Source organism: Erinaceus europaeus, chromosome 18 (assembly GCF_950295315.1).
Source record: "Erinaceus europaeus chromosome 18, mEriEur2.1, whole genome shotgun sequence".
Lineage (NCBI taxonomy): Eukaryota > Metazoa > Chordata > Mammalia > Eulipotyphla > Erinaceidae > Erinaceus > Erinaceus europaeus.
In genome coordinates, this window is record NC_080179.1 from 59607028 (window position 1) to 59628555 (window position 21528).

At 35.7% G+C, this 21528-nt stretch overlaps 1 protein-coding gene across 1 annotated transcript in view; it reads right to left on the bottom strand.

Moving 5' to 3' along the window:
- LRP1B (LDL receptor related protein 1B) overlaps positions 1 to 21528 on the bottom strand; it is a 1816831-nt gene that overhangs the window by 253324 nt on the left and 1541979 nt on the right. Inside the window, exons 56-59 of the mRNA XM_060178059.1 lie at positions 16834 to 17017; positions 14166 to 14251; positions 6573 to 6695; positions 4211 to 4392 (exon numbers count right to left, since the gene is read on the bottom strand). Of these exons, the coding sequence (XP_060034042.1) occupies positions 4211 to 4392; positions 6573 to 6695; positions 14166 to 14251; positions 16834 to 17017 (575 nt within the window). The remainder of the gene's footprint in view (positions 1 to 4210; positions 4393 to 6572; positions 6696 to 14165; positions 14252 to 16833; positions 17018 to 21528) is intronic.

Sequence of the window (21528 nt, forward strand, 5' to 3'; positions counted from 1 at the left end):
ATCAAAATCAATACAGAAATTAATGAAACAGACAACAATATAAAAATAAAAACCTGATGAAACCAAGAGTTGGTACTTCGAAAAGATAAATAAAATAGGTAAAACACTGGCTAGAAAAATTAAAAAGAAAAAGAGATAAAGCTACGGGAAACAATCAGGAGTGAAATATGAAATAACAACTGGAGATGAGGATATAAGAAGAATCATACATTGTTATTATGACCATCTCTATGGAAATAAATTAGACAACCTAGAAGAGATGGATGTATTTCTAGATTCATACCACCAGCCAAGCCTAACCCAAAAGAAAGTAGATAGCTTAAACAAGTCAGTCATTAGTTTAGAAATTGAATCAGTAATCAAAAACCGTCCCAAGAATAAAAGCCCAGACCCAGATGACTATACTAATGAATTCTATAGGACATTGAAAGAAGGAATAACACCAGTTTCTCTCAAACTATCCCAGAAAAATTAAAGAAGGGCAAAAACACTCTTATGAAGTGAGCATCACTTTGATCCCCAAAGCAGGAAGGGACTCTACCAGAAATGAAAACTATAAACCTATATCCCTGATGAACACTGATGCAAAAAATCCTAAACAAGATTTTTACAAATCAAATACAACAACATATCAAGAGAATACTTCACCAAGACCAAGTGGGATTCATCCCCAGGAAACAGGGATGGTTCAACACCTGCAAGTCAGTAAATGTAATTCATCATGCCAACAGAAACAAAGAAAAATCACATGCTCTTATCAATAGAGACTGAAATGGCATTGACAAGATCCAATATCCACTAAGAAAGATAAAGACCCTCTAAAAATCAGGAATAGAAGGACAATTGCTCAGTATAATAAAGAGCTTTTATGATAAACCCACAGTTAATATCATCCTCAATAGAAAAAAGCTAAACGGGAGTCCGGTGGTAGGTAATGCAGCAGGTGGCACAAAGCTCAAGGACCAGTGCAAAGATCCCTAGCTCCCCACCTGCAGGGGAGTAGCTTCACAGGCAGGCAGTGAAGCAGGTCTGCAGGTGTCTTTTTCCCCCTCTCTGTCTTCCCCTCTGTCTTCTCTCCACTTTTCTCTGTCCTATCCAACAATGACGGCATCATCAACAACAATAACTACAACAATAAAACAACAAAAGCAACAAAAGGGAATAAATAAATGAATATTAAAAATATTTTTTAAAAAAGAAAAAAGCTAAACACTTTCCCCTAAAATAGGGAACCAGATAAGGATATCCACTATATCCACTATTATCTAATACAGTCCTCCTTGCCACTGCAATCAGACAAGAAAGTGAAATCAAAGGCAGAGAGATTTGAAAGGAAGAAATCAAACTATCACTATTTTCCGGTGACAAGAGAATATACCTAGAGAACCCCAAAGACTCCACCAAAAAACTATTGGATGTAATAAAGTCAATAAAGTAGCAGGATAGAAAATCAATACACATTAAGTCTGTGGCATTTCTGAATACAAACAAGGAGTCTAGGAAATGGGAAATAAAAGACTCAATCCCATTTACAATTGAACCCCAAAATATAAAACACCATGGGGTGAATCTCATGAAGGAGATAAAGAATTTGTACAATGAAAACTATATTTTTGTGGCCCCAACAAGAGTTTGGGACAATTAGCAAACAAATGACATCAGCCTGAGGTGGGGACACACATGGAAATGTCTAAAAGCATGGACTTGGAGCAGCTCTCTCTCTTGATTAGACAACCTTCACCATGGACCCTCAGTGTGCCCTGGCCCTGGATTGATCCTGGTGTTTTCACGTGGTGATTTTGGGTAACTAGGTTGCAGACTTTGGACTTTTGCCTACTTTCTTAGCTAAACGTCCCCCCTCACATTCTCAGTGATTTTATTGAATAAACCTCTCTTTTGCTTAACCTTAAATAGAGCTGCTTATTTTGTAGCACCTAGATAAATATTTGTCTTTTACCAGGTTCACCCAAATAAAGCCTCTATTGTTTAAATCAGCTCTCAGCTCCCCACTGTGTATCCTTTATGCGCTGCAGCTGCAGCCCTAAGCCCCTTTTAAGTCTCAAGTTACAACACTTGATATGGAAAAAAAAAAAAAACTGTATGACATTGTTAAAGAAATAGAAAAGGAGACACAGAAGTGGAAGAACATTCCTTCTTCCTGGACTGGGGAGAATAAACATTACTAAAATGGCCATTCTAGCAAAAGCAATGTACAATTTCAATGTAATCCCTATGAAGATTTCAATGACATTTTTCAAGCAAATCAAACACCTGTCCAAAACTTTGTGTGGAACTGCCAAAGGCCACAAACTGTCAAAGCAATTCTGAGAAAAAAAGGAAACATATGGAGGTATCATGCTTTCACTTTATACTACAAAGCTATAGTAATCAAAACAGCATGGTACTGAAATAAAAATGGACACTTGGATCAGTGGAACAGCACTGAAAATCCAGAAATGAGTCCACACACATAAAACCACCTAATATATGACAAAGGGGCCAAAACTATTCAATAGGGTAAAGAAGGTCTCTTCAACAAATGGTGCTGGGAAAGCTGCTACTAGACCACTACCTAACACCATACACTAAAGTCAAATTTAAATGCATTAAGCTAGATATAATATACCAGAAACTAAACTTTATAGAAGAAATTGTTGGTGAAACTTTGCAGGACCTTCACACCAAATACATATTTGAAGACTCAACTCCATGGGCATGGGAAATGAAAACAAGAGTAAATAAATGAAATTACATGGAACTAAAGAGTTTCCACACATCAACAGCAAACTACACAAGGACAACTGGGCAAACCCAGTAAATGGGAGAAGACATTTGCACATCACACATCCATCTGACAAATGACTGATATCAAATGGCTATGCAGAATTGGTACAGCTCTACAAAAGAAGCAAAAGTAGCCAAATAAAAAAAAGTGGGTCGAAAAACTAAACAGTTCTAAAGAAGAGATACACATGGCCCATAGACACATGAAGAAATGTTCTACTTCATTTATGATTGAAGAAATGCATATTAAAACTTCAAGGTACCATCTTGCACTTGAGACAATGACTTACATCAACAAACCAGAAAATGACAGGTGTTAGAGAGAGATTGTGGAGAAAAAGGAGCTCTACTAGGCTACTGGTTGGAATGCAAACTTGTGTAGCCCTTTCAGAAAACTTCATGGAAAAGTCCATAAAGAAATAAAAATGGAATTACCCGATGATCCAGCAATACCACTCAAGGATTTATCCAATGGACACTCAGATACTAATTAGAAGAGGTGGGGGCCAGTTGGTGGCGTACCTGGTTGAGCACACATGCTACAGTGTCCAAGAACCAAGGTTCAAACCCCTGGTCCATACATGCAGGAGGAAAGCTTCATGAGTGGTAAAGCAGGTGTCTCTTTGTCTCTATCCCTATCTCCCTCTTCCCTCTCAATTTCTGGCTGTCTCTATCCAATAAATAAATAAGGATAAATAAAAAAAAGAGATTTAAAAAAAAGAGGAGGCACATGCATTATTCACAATAGCCAATGAGTGGAAGCAGCCTAAATGCCCTTCTAAAGTTGGCTAGCTAAAGAAGTTAGGAGATATATATTTCATGGAATACTACTCCACAATCAAAAAAAAATGTTATTGTGTTTTGGGACAAAATGGATAAAACTGGAGGTTATTTAGCTTAGCAAAGTAAGAGATGAAATACCAGATGGTTTCAATCATATGTGGAATCTAGAGACCTGATTTACATGAACTTGAAAAAAAAAAAAAGAAGAAAACTGTTTCTATGTCTTATGAGAACTATGTTGTTTCTCTGGAAGGTAGGAGGGTGAATACAGAGCTTTGGTGGCAGGTGTGGTGTGGAATTATACATTGTAATCTTACAGTCTTGTAACTTCCTATTAAAAACAAATATTAAATAAAACAAAAATTAAATAAAACTAAAGTAAAAATTATTTTCTTTAATTTTAATCTTTTTTTTTCCTTCTCAGGTGAGTCTTCCTAGCCAGCCAGCCTGCCTGCCTGCAGCCTGCCTGCTTTCCTTCTTTCCTTTCTTCCTTCTTTCCCTTGTTTCTTCCTTAAGACCTTCTACGTAATTTCTTTTTACATTAAATTTCCAATATTAACAACCTATAGAATAGACCTTATCACTCTGAGCATAATTCACAATTTTAACTTATAATTCCATATATGCAATATTTATTACAAACCCAGCTTGGGGATGTAATGTCAGGTCCCTGGGAAACTTCAGCCTTTTGCTGACAAGTATGGTAGGGTATAATCCACTGAGTTTGGATACTTCAATAATCCTTTTTTCTGTGTCCGACCAATAGAGGTTTTTTCCAATCCAATCAACAGCAAGTGTATTGGGGACAGCTGTGTTATGCACTACCTAATAAGACAAGAATTTTAAAAAGTTAATAGTGTGTAAGTGCATAGAATAAATGCTAAGCCACTATTTCCTGAGTTTTGTAGAAATATAAAATTATACTTAAACAGTAGTGTGGCATTTGATAATCAACAATCAGAGAAACATTTACTTCAATATAATTACCTCTTGTTAGTAAATTACTCATAAAATTAGACAACTAGAAGTTATATAGAAAAAATCAAAATAAAAAGGTTTTAGATGATTATACAGTTGTTGATCACATTTGTGATAAAGTTTATCTGACATCTTAAAACTAGGGCCAAAATTCTAATACAGACATGCAAACTATTTATCTGTTTTTATTTATTTTTAATTTATCATGAACAGGATCTGGAGAAGCATCCCCCACTTCTACCAGTTGCTCTTGCCCTAGTTACCTACAATGAAGAAACATACACATACCTGAGAACATGAAGTATTTTGAAAGAAACAGGAGGAACTACATATATGTATGTACACGAACATGTATACTTATGCATGTAAATATACACCGCTGCATATATATTCATATAAGTGATTTGTTCAATTCTGACCATGTCATTATCTAATATAATAAACTATATCTTTGTGTTTACAAATATGAGGTATATCAGACAACCAAAGAATTTTTTTAAATCTTTACAACTACTGTTTTTGAATTCTTAGAGCTTTAAAGACTATATGACATAAATAACTGACCCTTGAGGTCATATATAGGCCACAATCTATCTAAATTTGGAAAACTGACATGATAGACCATTTATATGAAAGTCAGTGAACTTATAATCCCAATGGAAAAAAAGATGTCTCTTATGAGTTTTTGGAATGATTATGGAATGATTTAAAGTAATATCAGGATAGTAATATCAAGGTAGTAGAAAATTAAAATGCCCTTTTAATTGGTTGTCACTTCCTTTTTATTGGGGGTTAATTATTTACAACACAGTTGTGTCCGATAGATACAATTTCATATTTCTGTGTGATATGTGTCTGTAAAACACTCTCATCCCCAACTTAGGTCCCTTCCAACTATCATGCTCCACATCAGGACCCCAAAGCTCTCTCCACTACCATTTCTCTCCCTTCTTCTCCAGAGTCCTTTGCTTTGGTATAGTAAGAAGTATTTAAAAAAATATAAAAGCAACCAAAATTTTCAAATGCTTTGTAATAAAGGAGTAATTGAGTTGAAATAGTGTTGCTTAACAGGTGTGTGTGCATGTGTTGTGTGTGTGTGTGTGTGTGTGTGTGTGTGTGTGTGTGTGTGTGTGTGTGTGTGTGTCCTGCAGGTTTGGAAGCTAGGGAATGCTAGGGAATGAAGCTAGATTGCTGAGTATGGTAAGGTGTGTGCTATGCCTGGTGTGCTACTAGATGGCCCCTAGTTTTTAAATAGTAAAGTTAGTAAATCATAAAATAAACTAATTGGTGTATTTGTTCTATGTGACCTTCTGATATTTCATTGTGTGAATTATCATTAAATTCTTAGGCACCTGAACCCAATGTATTCATTTTTGTGGGGGGGGATTGTATGTTAACATTTCAGATGCTCAAAACTTAAAAAAATAATTTATAGGTTGTATCTATTTAAACTGAATACTTCTGTACGAAGCATGTGATGATATAAATATGGAACAAGTCATTTTCTTCTAAAACTCAAAATAACATAAAAATTGTTACATATCATCTCTTTAATGAAACATGTATTTAACTATATTATTTAATCAGAATGATTAATTTATATAAACATATCCAATTATTTATATGTGTAGTGTTAATTTAAATCATTCTATCATTTCAATCTATAAATAAATCAATTTTTGATAACATGCTGTCAGCCTCAACTGTTACTTTTATATAAATCAATATAATTGACTCTTAGGAACTAAGAACTCATTTTGAAGCACTTATTCTAGAGTTGTGAATAAGATTCCAATTTTAGTTTACTAAATATGACTTATCTTACTGTAATCAGTAGTGTTATAATAAAACATAGTAAAAGTTCCTGTCATATTTAAGATATGTATTGATATATGTATGGTATAAATGTAAAACTCATATAAAGCTAATATTCTATAAACTATATGGCCATCAAGAACCCATTTTGTATGCAATTCAGCCATACCAATAAAATATTTAATAATCTCAGCATTCTGTTATCAACTTACTTTAACATCACTTCCATTGAAACACATTCTGTTTATACGACTGCCATTTGGTCGACTAGAATCAATCCAGTAGATGAATTCTTCTCTGTAATCAAAGTCTATAGAAATAACATTGTTCAATCCCTAAAATAATTAAAATAAGATGATTAAATTATAGTTTTAAAATATTTTACATGTTTTACAAGTGTATACGTATCTCCAGTTGAACTGCAATAGTTCTTGTCATTACCATAAGTGGCTTTTGAAATCAATGTTTTTCAAAGTGTCATACGTTTACATATTCCTTGCATCATACATTTAAAATGTTTAATACATTTAATACATTTAATGATTTAATAGAACATATTTTCCAAGTGGGCTACAAAAATTTCAAAATATTTATAGGTAATGACTTCTTAAACAAGTAGCATTATAGAAGGGAAAACTATTTTTAAATAAAGTGAACCTTTTTCTTTATTGTAGGATTAATGTTTTAAGAGTCGACAGAAAGTACAATAGTTTGTATATGCATATTTTCCAGTTTTCCACTTAACAATATAACCCCAACTAAGTCTTCTGCCATTAATATAAGTTGAAATTTTATAATTTTTGTGTTCCATGGAGGAACAAGAAAACTGAATATATTTAAATTGAATAGACAGACACTACATGAATATTTAAGATGATCTCCAAATATTCATCTAATTAATGGAGGAAAAAAACTTTTTCAAATTTTTATTATCTCAAAAGCTTTTGAAGGTAAATTTTTTAAATAAATTTGTGTTTGTTTTTAAGGCTTCAAGGGTTTCCTTAGACAACTGATTTCCATGCTAGAATTTACTTTTATTTTTTATTTTATTTTATTTTATTTGGATAGGACAGAAATTGAGAGAGGAGGAGAGATAGAGAGGGACAGAGAAAGACAGACATCTGCAGACCTACTTCACTACTTGTGAAGCAACCCAGAAGGTGGGGAGCAGGGGGTTCTAACCAGGATCCTTGAGCATGTCCTTGCGCTTTGTACTATGTGCGCTTAACCTGCTGCGCCGCTGTCTGACCCCCCCCCGCTAGAATTTAAATTATAACTTTAGTAAAGTATTTAACCAAGAAAGAACTAGATTATAAGTGTATATGTGTATATACATATGTGTATATACATATATATAATTTCACATTACAAAATTATGAAAAAAGCCTAATACTCATGGTTATACATTGTTTAACAGGTAACAGAACAAAACATAAATTAAACGTATCAATTCTATATGCTACGACTCTCTGGTTTGTCAGTTCCACTATCTGATTTGATTTGAGACTTACAATCAGGGTCTAACTCTTGAAGTTGTTCAAATGTGTGTTTAATGACTAGTGCAATTTGGACTTATTGTGAGGGCTCAAGATTTACTACTCAGTCAACTAACAAAGTGTAGATCAGAAATCCAATTATGTTAACTTAGTGTCATGTTTGAATAGTTTATTAACATACGCATTTCACTTCTCCTTTGCTGCATCGGTACCCTCATTGAGGCTTGGTACCTTCATGATGACTCCAATACCCCTGTTGTCCCTGTTTCTCTCTTTTAATAGCTACAGAAGTAAAGAGGAAGAACTTAACAGGAAGACAGAACAAATAGGAGAGATTCCTGCAGCACTGCTCCATCACTCATGAAGTTTCTACACCACAAGATGGGACCAAGAGCTTGCACTTGGGTCTTCACATATTAGAACATATGTACACTAGAGGATGTGCAACTATCAGGGCACAATAAATGCATTCTTACAGCCTCAAAGAAACTTAATACTGTAGACTACTGGAAAAGTTCCTAGGAAATTTTTTTTTCTGTGCCTTTATACATGCTAAACCTTGCTTACATTGGTATTTATCCCAAATATATAGCAATGTAAATTTCAGATTGTTTGGGGGGGGGCATTTATTAATAGTTGCAATCCTATAGAAAAGGATTAATGAATTTTTATGCTTTTTTTTTTTGGAGAAGTACAAAAGGAAGGTCATTCCCAGGTCTGAGTACTGTTTCCACATCCATGCGCAAAATTCAGAATTCATTTAATATTAACATCACCATGGATTTTTGATAGGTGTTGTATAAGACTTGGGCCAAAGTTAAATTATTGCTGTATAGATTTTATTTATTCCCATGGATATGCAGGTCTAAAGATAGTTTATACAGAGAAGCAATTTAACCAAAGTTTTACCTGATTATTTTTCATTTCTCTTGAGGGCTAAATTCTAGTGGTGATGGAGTTAAAAGACATAAGCTTAATTATTTTGTTTTAATTTGCTTTAAAATCATAAATGCCTTTCTCTTTAATTTAGCATTCTACAGTTAATATCAAAAGTCCAACTTCACAAACTGCAAGCCATTGGTCACAGAGACATAACAAGTAAACATTAGTCAGTACAAACCAATCACAATCCTCAGATTAATAAGTACCAGTATACTTCTCACTGGTGATGATAATTGTCAAGAATCATGACAATAAATGCTAGAAACAGTAACTAACATTCAGCTACAGCTTCAAAATATTAATCAAATACTTATTCTCTGGAGGACTTAAGTACTCAGCTGTAACCATCTATAAAGTTGCCTATGTTTTGAAAACATGTCAAGGTACTATTATTTAAACTGTTATATCCCCAGTTCTGTACAGAGTTTAACAAATTCATTTCAGCAGCAGTGTATAATATCCTTTTCATTCAAAGGTTGTTTTTTTCCCCCCACCAATTAGATAAAGCTATGGCTCAAAGTTCTGTGTTGCCTAACAATTCACATGGATGGTAAATTAAAATTATACAGGTAAAAGTTTGAGAGATGCTTATCTTAATTTTAGCAAAGATTTACCCACACTACCCAGTCATGAAAGAATTACCCTATTTCTTTCTTTACAGTAATCAATTTAGATAAAGAAAATCCAATTCCAAGTTTAGCCAGTTAACGGTAATACATTACTGTTGTAGAGGCAGAGGAATTGAGGTGCTGAATTCTGACATATCTATCTATATAAGCTGGTCATTTTCCTATAGCTTTGCTGTAATCCCCACAGAAAACAGTACAATACTCTCTTTTCAGAATCATATGCAAAGAACATTAAAATAGCCAAGGGCATGGTCAAAATAATAGCTGGAATCTAGAGTCATCCCAGTGGTTTCAAAGCTAAAATTGGATTTATCAAAACCCTATTTGCTTCTTTCATTTTTGTGGTTGAAGATTTGCACCCTTTGGTTTAAGATGATTAATTTAGGAAACTGTTTTCTCGTTTTCTTTCTCTCTCTCTCTCTCTCTCTCTCTCTCTCTCTCTCCAATTTTACCAGAATGAAATTCACTGTTAGATCTGAATTGGATAACATTGAAAAGTCACTTGGTTATTTTTCATTTTTAGTCCATGTCATTAGAGTACATTTTCCAAATGTAGTGCATGAATAGAGCTGATCTAGCTGTAATTAAGTTATAGAATACGTAGGTTCACAAATTCTCTAATAGTTGTCACAATTTCATAAAAGAAAGCTTCATGAGATTTTTACTGGCTACAACAGAAGGAGTGAAATTCAAACTATTTGACTAGGTCATACTTCCTAATCACCTACACACAAAATTTCCAAATAGTTAAGGCAAGGATATTATTATTTATTTATTTTGACTGAGATAAAATGTGAAAATAATTATTTTTGTGGATAAAATTTCTCCCCCCCCTTCAAAATAATGTGTTTTATTTCCTAGAGCTCTTTGAAAATTTCTATAATACAATGATGAGATTGTGAATAAAAGTATGTTCTCTACATAAATTACATATCCCAGGCATACCACAGGCAAAAGTGGATGTAAGGCTTACTTTTAGTCTTTGGGTCTCCATTCCCTTATTGACTGGTTATCATTAATAAATACTGACCAAAGACATAAGTGTTCACAATTCTCAAAAGGTTTCTTATCATCCTCACTAACTAGTTGTTTCCATAATTACTACCTTAAGGGGAAAAACTGTATAATGCATCCCTATTTAAAGACTGAAAATAATTTAGATGATACCACCAGGGAAAAAAAAAAAGTGCTATCTGCAAGTACTCAATAAAATTATTTAGTTACATGAAATAGACCTAAATGATGCATAAAGGGAAAATAAATTTGCTCCACTAAGAACAATTCTGATAATATATTAGTCATGAATGACAACAAAAGAGATACCAGACAAAATGTTCTGAGCCACAGAGTTGGAAAATCAAGCAGGGAACTATCATTAAAGTTCTGTCACAGTTCTTTCAAAAAGACAATAAATATTGTTGCTGTATTAGTTAAATTTCTAGTTCAGTTGAGCTTACAAATAGAACATTCTAACAAAAGAGAACTGTCTGCCTTTTAGATAACACTGTTTAAAAGTAGAAATGCTAAAAATGAAACAAAACATAAAACCCCTAACAGTAGTTTTAAAAAAGAGGCAGAAGAAGAACTAGGAGAAGAAAAAGAAGAAGGAGAAAAGGAGATGGAGGAAAAGTAAGAGAAGAAGAAGAAGAAGGAGGAGGAGGAGGAGGAGGAGGAGGAGGAGGAGGAGGAGGAGGAGAATAAACATCTATTTTCCAGAGACCATAAAGGAAACAAATATCTTTGAAGATATGCTCATTCAGCTATGGAGACATTCTAAAATACATTTACAGTTTAGGGTTTGGGAAGAGAGTATAATGGTTATGCAAAAAGATTTTGGAGCCTCAGGCATGACAGTCTCTTTGGATAACCATTACACTGCTGTCTACCTCTGCCCAAGACTTTTAATGCTTGAGGATCCAAAGTCTCAGATTCAGTCCCCAACACCACCATAAACCAGAGTTGGGCAGTGCTCTAGTCTGTCTCTCTGTATCTATCTGTATCTCTCTCATTACTTTCTCTATCTCTGTCATTAAAATAATTTTTAAATTATATAACCTCCATTATTTTATGATTGATGAAAGCCTAAAAGTAGACCATGCAGAAAGGGAAAAATAAGTTAAATTAGGGGAGATGGGTGGTAGCGCAGCAGGTTAAGCACACATGGCAAAAAGCACAAGGATTGGCTTCAAGAATTCTGGTTTGAACTCCTGGCTCCACACCTGCAGGGGGGTCACGTCACAAGTGGTGAAGCAGGTCTTCAAGTGTTTATCTTTCTCTCCCCCTCTGTCTTCCCATCCTCTCTCGATTTGGAGTAAAATTTAAAAAGAAAGAAGCCAGAATTTGGAAAGCAGCAAGATAGAATTGATACTGTTGTCACACTAAAAAATTAAGTCTAGACCTAGCAAATATGAGTGAATATGTCAAATATATATGTGATAAGAATAAGGGGCATAAATTAAGACAAAAGGAAAATTCAGTAACTTCTAAATACCTTATCCTACTGGATCTAAGTTAATGTTACCATATGCCAAATTTCTACCTGAAAGTCTGAAAGGTAAGCGCTTTAAAAAAAAAAAAAAAAACTAAGCAAAAAAGAGAGGCAAGAGTTCTCTGCCCTTTGCTCTTCTTAACCTCATTTAAACAATGTATAAAAAGTTAGAACACTTGCCTTCCTAAATTTCTTCCCTCTCTCATATCCCTCTTCTTAAATGTCAGAAAACAAACTTTTCTCTGATGTTCTCAATACTGGGTGTTTCTTTTACTGTCATAAAGGGGGAAGAAAACCACATTACCAGCTGCAGATTTTTTTTTAATTTTATCTTTATTTAGTCATTGGATAGAGACAGCCAGACATCAAGAGGAGAGGGGGAAGGAGAGAGGGAGAGAGAGACAGAGAGACACCAACAGCCCTGCAATACTGTTTCCCCTGCAGGTGAGGAGAGTGGTCTAGGTCCTTGTGCGTTTTATCACGTGCGCTCAACCAGGTGAGCCACCACCTGGCTCCCTGTGTACAGAAACTTGTATCTTTCTCATATTACAGATCTCTATGTGGTAGGTCATCCAATTTCATTCTATGGTATGTTAAAAGGCAAACATAAAAAAAAGTAGAAGGAGGAGGAGAAGGAGGAGATTTTAGGGATTCTGAAGCCTTTGACAACTTGGGGTCTATGTTGAATGACAGTTCAGGATAGTGACTATTCAGGGGTGTGAGCCTAGTACTGCCACACCATTCTATTTTTTTTTTATGTGGCTAGAAATTTAAATTTTATGTGACATGTTCATTTCCCAACTATTACATAGAGGAAAATCAGGAAATTCAACAGTCAGTAAGTTAATATAGTAATGTCTAATGGATATGCATACTTAAATGATAGTGAATTTTTTTAATCAATGAAAGGTTTGCAGTAGCAGTGGAAATGAATAACAATAGTTAATGTTAGTTAGATAGGTATTCTTTATGATGTGGAAAAGTACCCCATAGATGATCTTCATATGTGTCTATGGCGGTAGAGACATACTACAAAGAAAGTAACTAAATTTAAATAGGCACACTAGACCTGCACAATACTTTCACATATTTGTGTCATTCTCACACAGTGTGGGACAAGATAAATTTGTAGCAAGAGAGATGCAAACTAATTCTTTCCAAAATGTTTTCTTTCCCTGAGAGCTAACAGTAGTAACCTCTCTGATTTGTTTAGTAATTAATTTTAGTGATATGACTTTATGCTATTTCCACTGAGGATTGGGAAGGAAACTCACAATTGCCCTGCCTATCAGAAAACATAAATCTTACCATTTTCTTTAGATAGCATATATAAATCAACTCAGAATGAGATTGAAACACCAAAGCAAGTCAACCCATAATTCTCTTGAAGTGGATGAGGCTAAGTAATGAAGCCTGGGATCTGGGGTCTCTCTTTGTTTAACCATGAATGAATTACAATCCAATGTTTGCTATCTTACTAAGTCTAAATGTTTAAGAAAAGATATCATGAATCCTTTTTGTTTAATTATTATTGCCCTGTTCTATAAGCAGAAATTTGAAGTTCAGTAGATGACTGTTATTTTTTAAGTCTCAAAGGCAAAAAATCAATTTACATAATAAATAAAATATCTTTTTTTTCTCTTTTTTCTTTCTTTCTTTCCTTTTGTTGCCCTTTTTATTGCTGTAGTTGTTATTGTTGTTGTTGTTGTTGGATAGGACAGAGAGAAATGGAGAGAGGAAGGGAAGACAGAGAGGGGGAGAGAAAGACAGACACCTGCAGACATGCTTCACTGCTTGTGAAGAGACGCCCCTGCAGGTGGGGGCCCCAGGGTTTGAACCAAGATCCTTATGCAGGTCCTTGCGCTCAGCGCCACCTGCGCTTAACCCGCTGCACTACTGCCCGACTCCTATAAAATATCTTAAAAGAGAATTTATGTTCTGTGGTCTGGGAGGCGGTACAGTGGAAAAAGGGAATTTATGTTTTTGTGAATAACTAAGATAATTTTCTCTCGCAATAATTATAATATGCACCTTTCATTTTCACTGATATAATGCGAGGTGGCAAGTTGGGATTACTGCAAGAAAAAAAAATCAAACAGAACAAAATGTATAGAAAACTCATGTACATATGTGCATGTATCCATGAAAAAAATGTTACATAAACTCTAATTGTGAGAGATGTCTACAGTTCTAACAGACAGCTGCAGCATTCACATTAAATGCCAGGCTGTCACAATGGGAATTTCATACCTGTTTTATCAGTGTGTAGTTGGAACCATCAGTGCTAATTTTCCTTATTTCATGATGATCAGCAAGAATTAGAAAAGGTTCTTCATCTAAATATCAAGATAACAAACATGTTAGGCTTTTAATATTTATGGTTTTCAACTCCACTTAGTTTCAGTTGAGTTTTTCCAACAACCTAAATTCATTGCCTGTGAGTAGACTAATGATAAAAAAGGAAATGATACACACTGAGCATCTTAGTTGATGATGTAATCAAAACAGAACGAACATATAGGTCAGACAGAAAATGTAGATGGCTTTAAAGACATTTATTCTTTTCCTTCATTTTATTGAACATAAAATTATATGATTTATTTGTAGTTCATAAAAGATAGTTGCTACTGTAACATGATCATGAAACAAGATAATCTATATTTAATAATGTAAAGTACAGTTAAATAGTCATTAAAATCTGGAAAATTATTTCATGACCATGAGGTAACCAACACACTGAATGAATTTGGTGAAGACTGAAGCCACTATCTATATGTAATTTTTTTCATCTCCCCGAGAACTTCACTTTAATAAAACCTTATCTTCAGTTTCTGTAACTAATTGTTTGTTAATTTTACCTCTTATAATGAGTCTTAATTTATAATCCTGTTAGTCTTTATTACATTTTTTTCTAATCAATTCATTTCTAATTCTGGCATCTCATTTACTCTGGAATCGAAGAAGGATTGTTAAGAATTTGACCATGTTCTATATAAATGTTGCTTTTCTTATCTGGATTTAATAGAAAGCAAAATAAATTTTTTGAGAAAAGATATTTGGAAAGGTTTTCAGAGCACACTTATCTGAATATGTACCTGAATGATTTAGAGCCTATTAAAATATATTTTATTATAATTCCAAGTCAATTCAAACATATTTGCTTCTAAGATGCAGTCATATAGTTAGTTGTCAAGAAAATCCAATGTTAGCCTAAATTAGGAGAAGTATTTAAAGTTATCTTATATAATTTAATGAAGATTTTAATGCAAAACACTAATTTTATAAATACATTGGTTTACATGTTTAAATTAAATTTAGGGCTAGGAGACAAGATAATGGTTTTGCAAAAGACAAAACTTTCATTCTTAAGGCTCCCAGTTTCAATCCTCAGTACCACCATAAATCAGAGCTGAACAGTGATCTGGTCTTTCTCCATCTCTCTCTCTCTCTCTGTGTATACCTCTATCTCTCATTAAAATAAAGTAAATAAAAATAATTTTAACTATATTTGAAAGTATTACTTCTCTCCTTTAGTTTCACAGAAATTATTTAATACAAAAGTATATGATGTTTTAGCATAACCTTCCTGTATCACACAGGGTAAATATTTCCTTCCATCTTAGGGCAGCACTCATCCCCAATCTATCATTCCATGATTAATGAGACTATGTTAAAACTCAAAAGACACTTACTAAGTCAAGCTTGCAAGATGGCTCACTTGGATAGTGTCCTTCCTTTGTCATGGGAACATTGCAGGTTAGAGCCAGGCCCCCACTACACTGAGGGAAGTTTTAGTGCTATAGTGTCCATTCCTCTCTCTCTCCATAAATATATATATATATATATATATATATATATATATATATATATATATATATATATTTGTTTGTGTGTGTAACCTGAAGCAGTAAATCTCCAGTGATGACCAAAAACCAAACAATAAAACCAGAAAAACTTCTCAACAAATATGTTTTTCCAGTTTGAGTTGCCTTGCCAGGTTTGAACCTGGTCCTCACTGCACTGAAGTAAGCTGTGGTATCTCTCTGTCTCTCTGTCTCTCTCTATCTCCCAAACCCCCTGTCTCTATCTAAAAAAACTAAGAAAGTTCATTTTACTGACCTATCATGGTACTTCTTTCATGGAAATAGATGAGAATGTCTTCAATGCTTTAAATGTGTTTCATCTATGTAAAACTATATGAGACAGTGATAACTATTTAATTACTTCTTCTAATACTCGACAACACAGTAAATTTAACAGTAATTACTTTATATTGCTTCACATCATACCAATACATATGATTGTCTTCCCTAATTAAATGCAATATTTGAATTAGGCTATGTTTTACTGAACTTTTTATTTGTAAAGTCAAAAACACTACTTGGAATAAACAGAACCCACTGTTTAGAATAAACAGAAGTTTAATAATACACAGGAATGACTAAAGTAACTCAAATTGTCTTTTATATAGTTGATTTATTGTCATGCACCATTTCATCATCATTGACCTATTATGCTTTGAGTGTATGTATGAGCTTGTATGGTGAAGAGATGAAAAAACATCTGCACATTGATACAGAAAGTTCTTTAACAATTTGAATAAATCTTCTTGGAAGAGCATATGATTTAGCCGAAACCAGTACTAGAGATGTTTTTGTTTTTACTTGTGAGCACTCTTAAAATACAGAAGACACCTAATAATTCATAAACCCAAGAAGCAATATTATCACAGAGAGAGGAAAGTATGGACAGCATGCAGCATCAGATACCAGCACAGATTCCCATATCAACGTTAAGTAGGGAAGAATTTTGATTTCACATTAAACAAAGAAAAGTACATTTGTTATGTATAGCTACAGAATTCAGAATCCACACGTTTAACTGAAGTTATATAGATGGATAAGCTTTAAGTCGATACCTGAGAGTGATCTGCAGCCCTTTGGGTTATCAGGATGTATTTCATAACCGTCTGTGCAGAGGCACTTATAGGTTCCATATGTATTGATACATCGTTGACTACATGGAAAACCCAAAGAGCATTCATCAATGTCTACACATGTTTTACCATCATCCTTCAGTTGGAATCCAGGCCAGCATTTGCACTGAAGAATGAAAAATGAACATCATCAATCCATACTTCCATCACTATCTTTTCCTATCAGATATCCTTTCAGCATGAATTATTTGAAGAAAAACATTTAAGGATAATGCCAAGTGTTTCTGTCACCGAAAAATTTAACAAAAAAAAAAAAATTACATATACCGTGAAAAGTTAAAGAAAAAGTATTTTCACTGATCTTCTGAGGTTTGCAAGATTGAAAATGTTAACTGACATCATTAAAACCATGTGACCAGAGAATGGCAAAAACAAAAAACAAAAAAAAAGAGAAAGCAGAAGTAAACTATCAAATTTGTCTTGTTCTATTGCATTATATTATCTCACTGAAAGCCTTTAACAGTTTAAATATTTATATTTATATATGGATTTGGAGATTATCAATGCCATAGGTTATGTCATTAAAATATTACATAAATCTATGACATAGAACCATTACCCTTAACTGATAAGAAACTTACACCAATCCTTGCTTTTGCTCTCCTGACTCAACTAGGAATAGCACAGTGGATCACCGGAGAATGCAAGAAGGTAGGACTATGATCATGCCACGAACCCACCAAGTCACAGGTGAGTGCAAACACATGTGGCTCATGGACAGAGGGACTTACGAAAGGATTCCTGGGGCTAAAAATCTGTACCTAGTCAGGAGTGGCTAGTACCAGTCTGGCAGTCTGCCAATCGAAATACCACCTCCAGTCTTAGTTTTTTATTTTATTTTTATTTTTATATTTTATTTTATTTTATTTTATTTTTATTTAAGAAAGGAGACATTAACAAAACCGTAGGATAGGAGGGGTACAACTCCACACAATTCCCGCCACCGGATCTCCATATCCCATCCCTCCCCAATAGCTTTCCCATTCTCTATCCCTCTGGGAGCATGGACCCAGGGTCATTGTGGGTTGCAGAAGGTGGGAGGTCTGGATTCTGTAATCACTTCCCCGCTGAACATGGGCATTGACTGGTTGATCCATACTCCCAGTCTGCCTCTCTCTTTCCCTAGTAGGGTTGGTCTCTGGGCAACCCTTCAGCTTCATTACTCCAGTCTTAGTTGTGTCAACGGCCTCATGTGAGCTTAATGTGCAGCTTGACGCTACGAGAATCCGGCATGAAGCCCAGCCAGTCTATCTTGGCGTTACTCTCGATCGCACTCTGTCATTTCACGAACATCTCATAAAAACTGCAGCAAAGGTGGGCGCGAGGAATCACATCATTGCAAGACTGGCCAGCTCCTCATGGGGCGCGAGCGCTTCCACACTGCGATCATCATCTCTGGCATTATGCTATTCCACTGCAGAATACTGTGCCCCAGGATGGTTCCGTAGCCCCCATGTCCATTTGGTCGATTCCAAATTATATTCCTCCATGAGGATAATTTCTGGAACCATCCGTTCCACCCCGGTTCCATGGCTGCCAGTTCTTAGCAACATCGCCCCGCCAGATATTCGTCGGGATGCGGCATCATCTAAGTTCATTTCCCACGTCTACGCTCCACCGGACCTGCCAATCTTCGCCCACCCTGTCCAACGCTTGACGTCTCGTCACCCATTCTGGTCCCCTACGCCTACACTGAACTTCTCTGTTCCAGTCTCTTGGAAACAGAGTTGGCAGTCAGCTGAGGTAAAGAACAAACACCTCATCACAGACCCCTGCAAGCGTCAACCCGGCCTTGACCTAGCACGTTATGATCGGGCCCTCCTCAATCGCTATCGAACAGGCCATGGCCGGTGCGCCACTATGTTCCATCGCTGGGGAGCCAGAGATGACCCGAACTGCCCCTGCGGCTCCAGACAGACTATGACCCACATAGTCAACGACTGCCACCTCTCTAGATTCAAAGGAGGTCTCGAAACTTTACATCAGGCTCAACCTGACGCTGTTGACTGGCTACGGAAGAAGGGCAAACGCTAGAAGAAGAAGTTGTATCAAAAAGACTGCTGAAGGGAGGAGAATTTAAGCCGCACCAATTTACAACTGTGGGGCTCCACTGCTGTTGCCCTACAGGGGCTGGAACAGCAGCAAGGAAGTACTATACAGACACTGGGGAGCAGAGAGCTGGCCTGGTGACTCAGGAGAAAAACTACACTCCTGGTGGTCAGGAGAAGCGGCTATCGCGGAGGAGGCTTTTCAATCCTTCTCGGGGTAAATTAGGAGAAAGAGTGAATAAAGCCAGAAGAAGTAAGCATTTTCTAATTTTTAATATTTTTTGACCTGATCTGGTTCCATAATCAGACATAATGAATGATAGTGTCTAGAGAAATACTAATAAAAAATAACTCCTCCATAGTCAAGCAATTTGTATTATCGTATCTTTTCATCAGTATCTTCATCATCTTCTATATTTTGAGATGTGCTATTTACTAACTGACACGATCCTTTTGAATATGATTCATATATGCCTTTGTATCCTGAAAAATAACATACTAGGATTGGTCACTGTATTTTTTTTCTTTTGTTCTCCCCCCTCCCCATTATTTTAGTTGTGGTTTAAATGTTTATGGCATCGTTGTTGACATATGGGTACATTTTCTCATCTCCCTGAGATAGGGGTGTGCTAAATCCTCTCACTTTCAACTTAGGTTCCTTTCTACCGTCATGTACCAGGACCCCAAAGCCTGGTAAGGGTTTGAGGCAAATAAAAAGACTTGCAGCTTACTAACTGAGCACCATACTAGCTTGAGTTTCCTGCTTGACAGATGCTATTTCTCTCCCTAGAAGTCATTTTTCAAAACTGATGCCTGGGTCAGCTCCTATGGCATCCCTAACACTCAGCTCAAGCATTTCTTCTTCCTTTCAACTGTCCTGCCATAACAGTCCACAGCATTAATGCCTCTTGCCTTTTGTTTTAGTGCAGACAACACATCTAGTACACTTCTCTATCAGCCACTGTCTTTCAATATTATATTTATTTCCATTCAAATAGTTTATGTGAACTATGATAACACAAAACAAGGCATAATCAGACAGAACATTATGTCACATTAACCATGAGCAAGACTATTTAATAAATACACTAAGAAACTTATATAGAACAAAGAAACTTATATAGAACAAGAGAGTTTATTTATTAATTTATTTATTTATTTTGCCTCCAGGGTTATTGCTGGGGCTTGGTGCCTGCACCACGAATCCACTGTTCCTGGAGACTGTTTTTTCCCTTTTGATGCCCTGGTCGTTTTTTTATCGCTGTTGTGATTATTATTATTGTTATTGTTGATGTCGTTTTTGGATAGGGCAGAGAGAAATGGAGAAAGGTGGGGTAGACATGGTGGGTAAGAAAGACATCTGCAGACCTGCTTCACTGCTTGTGAAGCGACCTCCCCTGAAGATGGGGAGCCGGGGCTCAAACCTGGATCCTTAGCCAGTCCTTGAGCTTTGATTCCTGTGCGCTTAATAGGCTGTGCTACCACCTGACCACCAAGAGAGTATTTCGAGAGGCAGAGCCAAGATGGTGACTGGAAAGTAGCATCACCCTGGGCTCTGACAACAATTGCTAGAAAGCCTTGAAATCCTGGCCTTCAGTGGGACAAGCAAGGAGGCGTCCTAAACGTGGACCAAGGAGGTGACTATAATTCAATTTTGGTTAAAAATTAGAGCAAAAAGAAAGGAAATTTCTTGATTATTTCTCTCAGCCCCCCTTTCCCCCATAACCAGACCCCAGGGGTAGGGAGCTGCTACTAGCAGGTTCCCCTTGGAGCTCCTTTCTTACCAAGATTCCTGGCCCACTGGGATGCCACAAAGGAGAAAAAAGAAAAAAAAAACTTTCAAGCAGTCTTTCCCAGGCTGGGAAATTAAAATTAAAATTTCTAGGCTATTTTTGTTGTTCCTCTGAGTAAGGGACTTAGACCTATTCAGAGTGACAATTAGCTAATCAAGCAAGCCTCACCCAGCCTGGGAAACACTGCTTGAAAGTTTTTTTTTTTTTCTCCTTTGTTTTGCTGCAGACCCACTGCTTGGGCTTTTTACTCTGTTCTATTTTACAAATACTATTATACTTTTTACTCTGTTCTATTTTACAAATACTATTATATATACACGAATATATCCCCCCCCCCGCGATCAGGTAGACCAAAATTAACTCTTAGTATACTTTCCATTGCTAGGCGACAAGAATTATCACCCACTGTGAGAGAAACTTGTCTCACTTTTCATATCTCCTCTATACACTATCGCCCTTCTCCCACCTACAAGCCAATTAAAAAAAAATACAACTCTCCTTTCACTGCTTTTTTTTTTCCTGTTTCCTTCTTTTATTTTTTCTTTTCTCTCTTTTTTCCCATCTTCCTTTCTCCCTTCCTCCTCCCTCTGCCTTCTGAATTCACTGATACTTATTTGTGAACTAATTCAGGGAAGAAGTCTGACTCCGAGTGGATTCTCTTTTTGTGTGTCCCTGCTTTACTTCCCCTTCCCCTCTTGCTACCCCTAGAATCTACAGTGGACAGTAGATTTGCATAATTGTCTATTCCTGCTATCCCTTTTTTCCTTTCTCTTTCT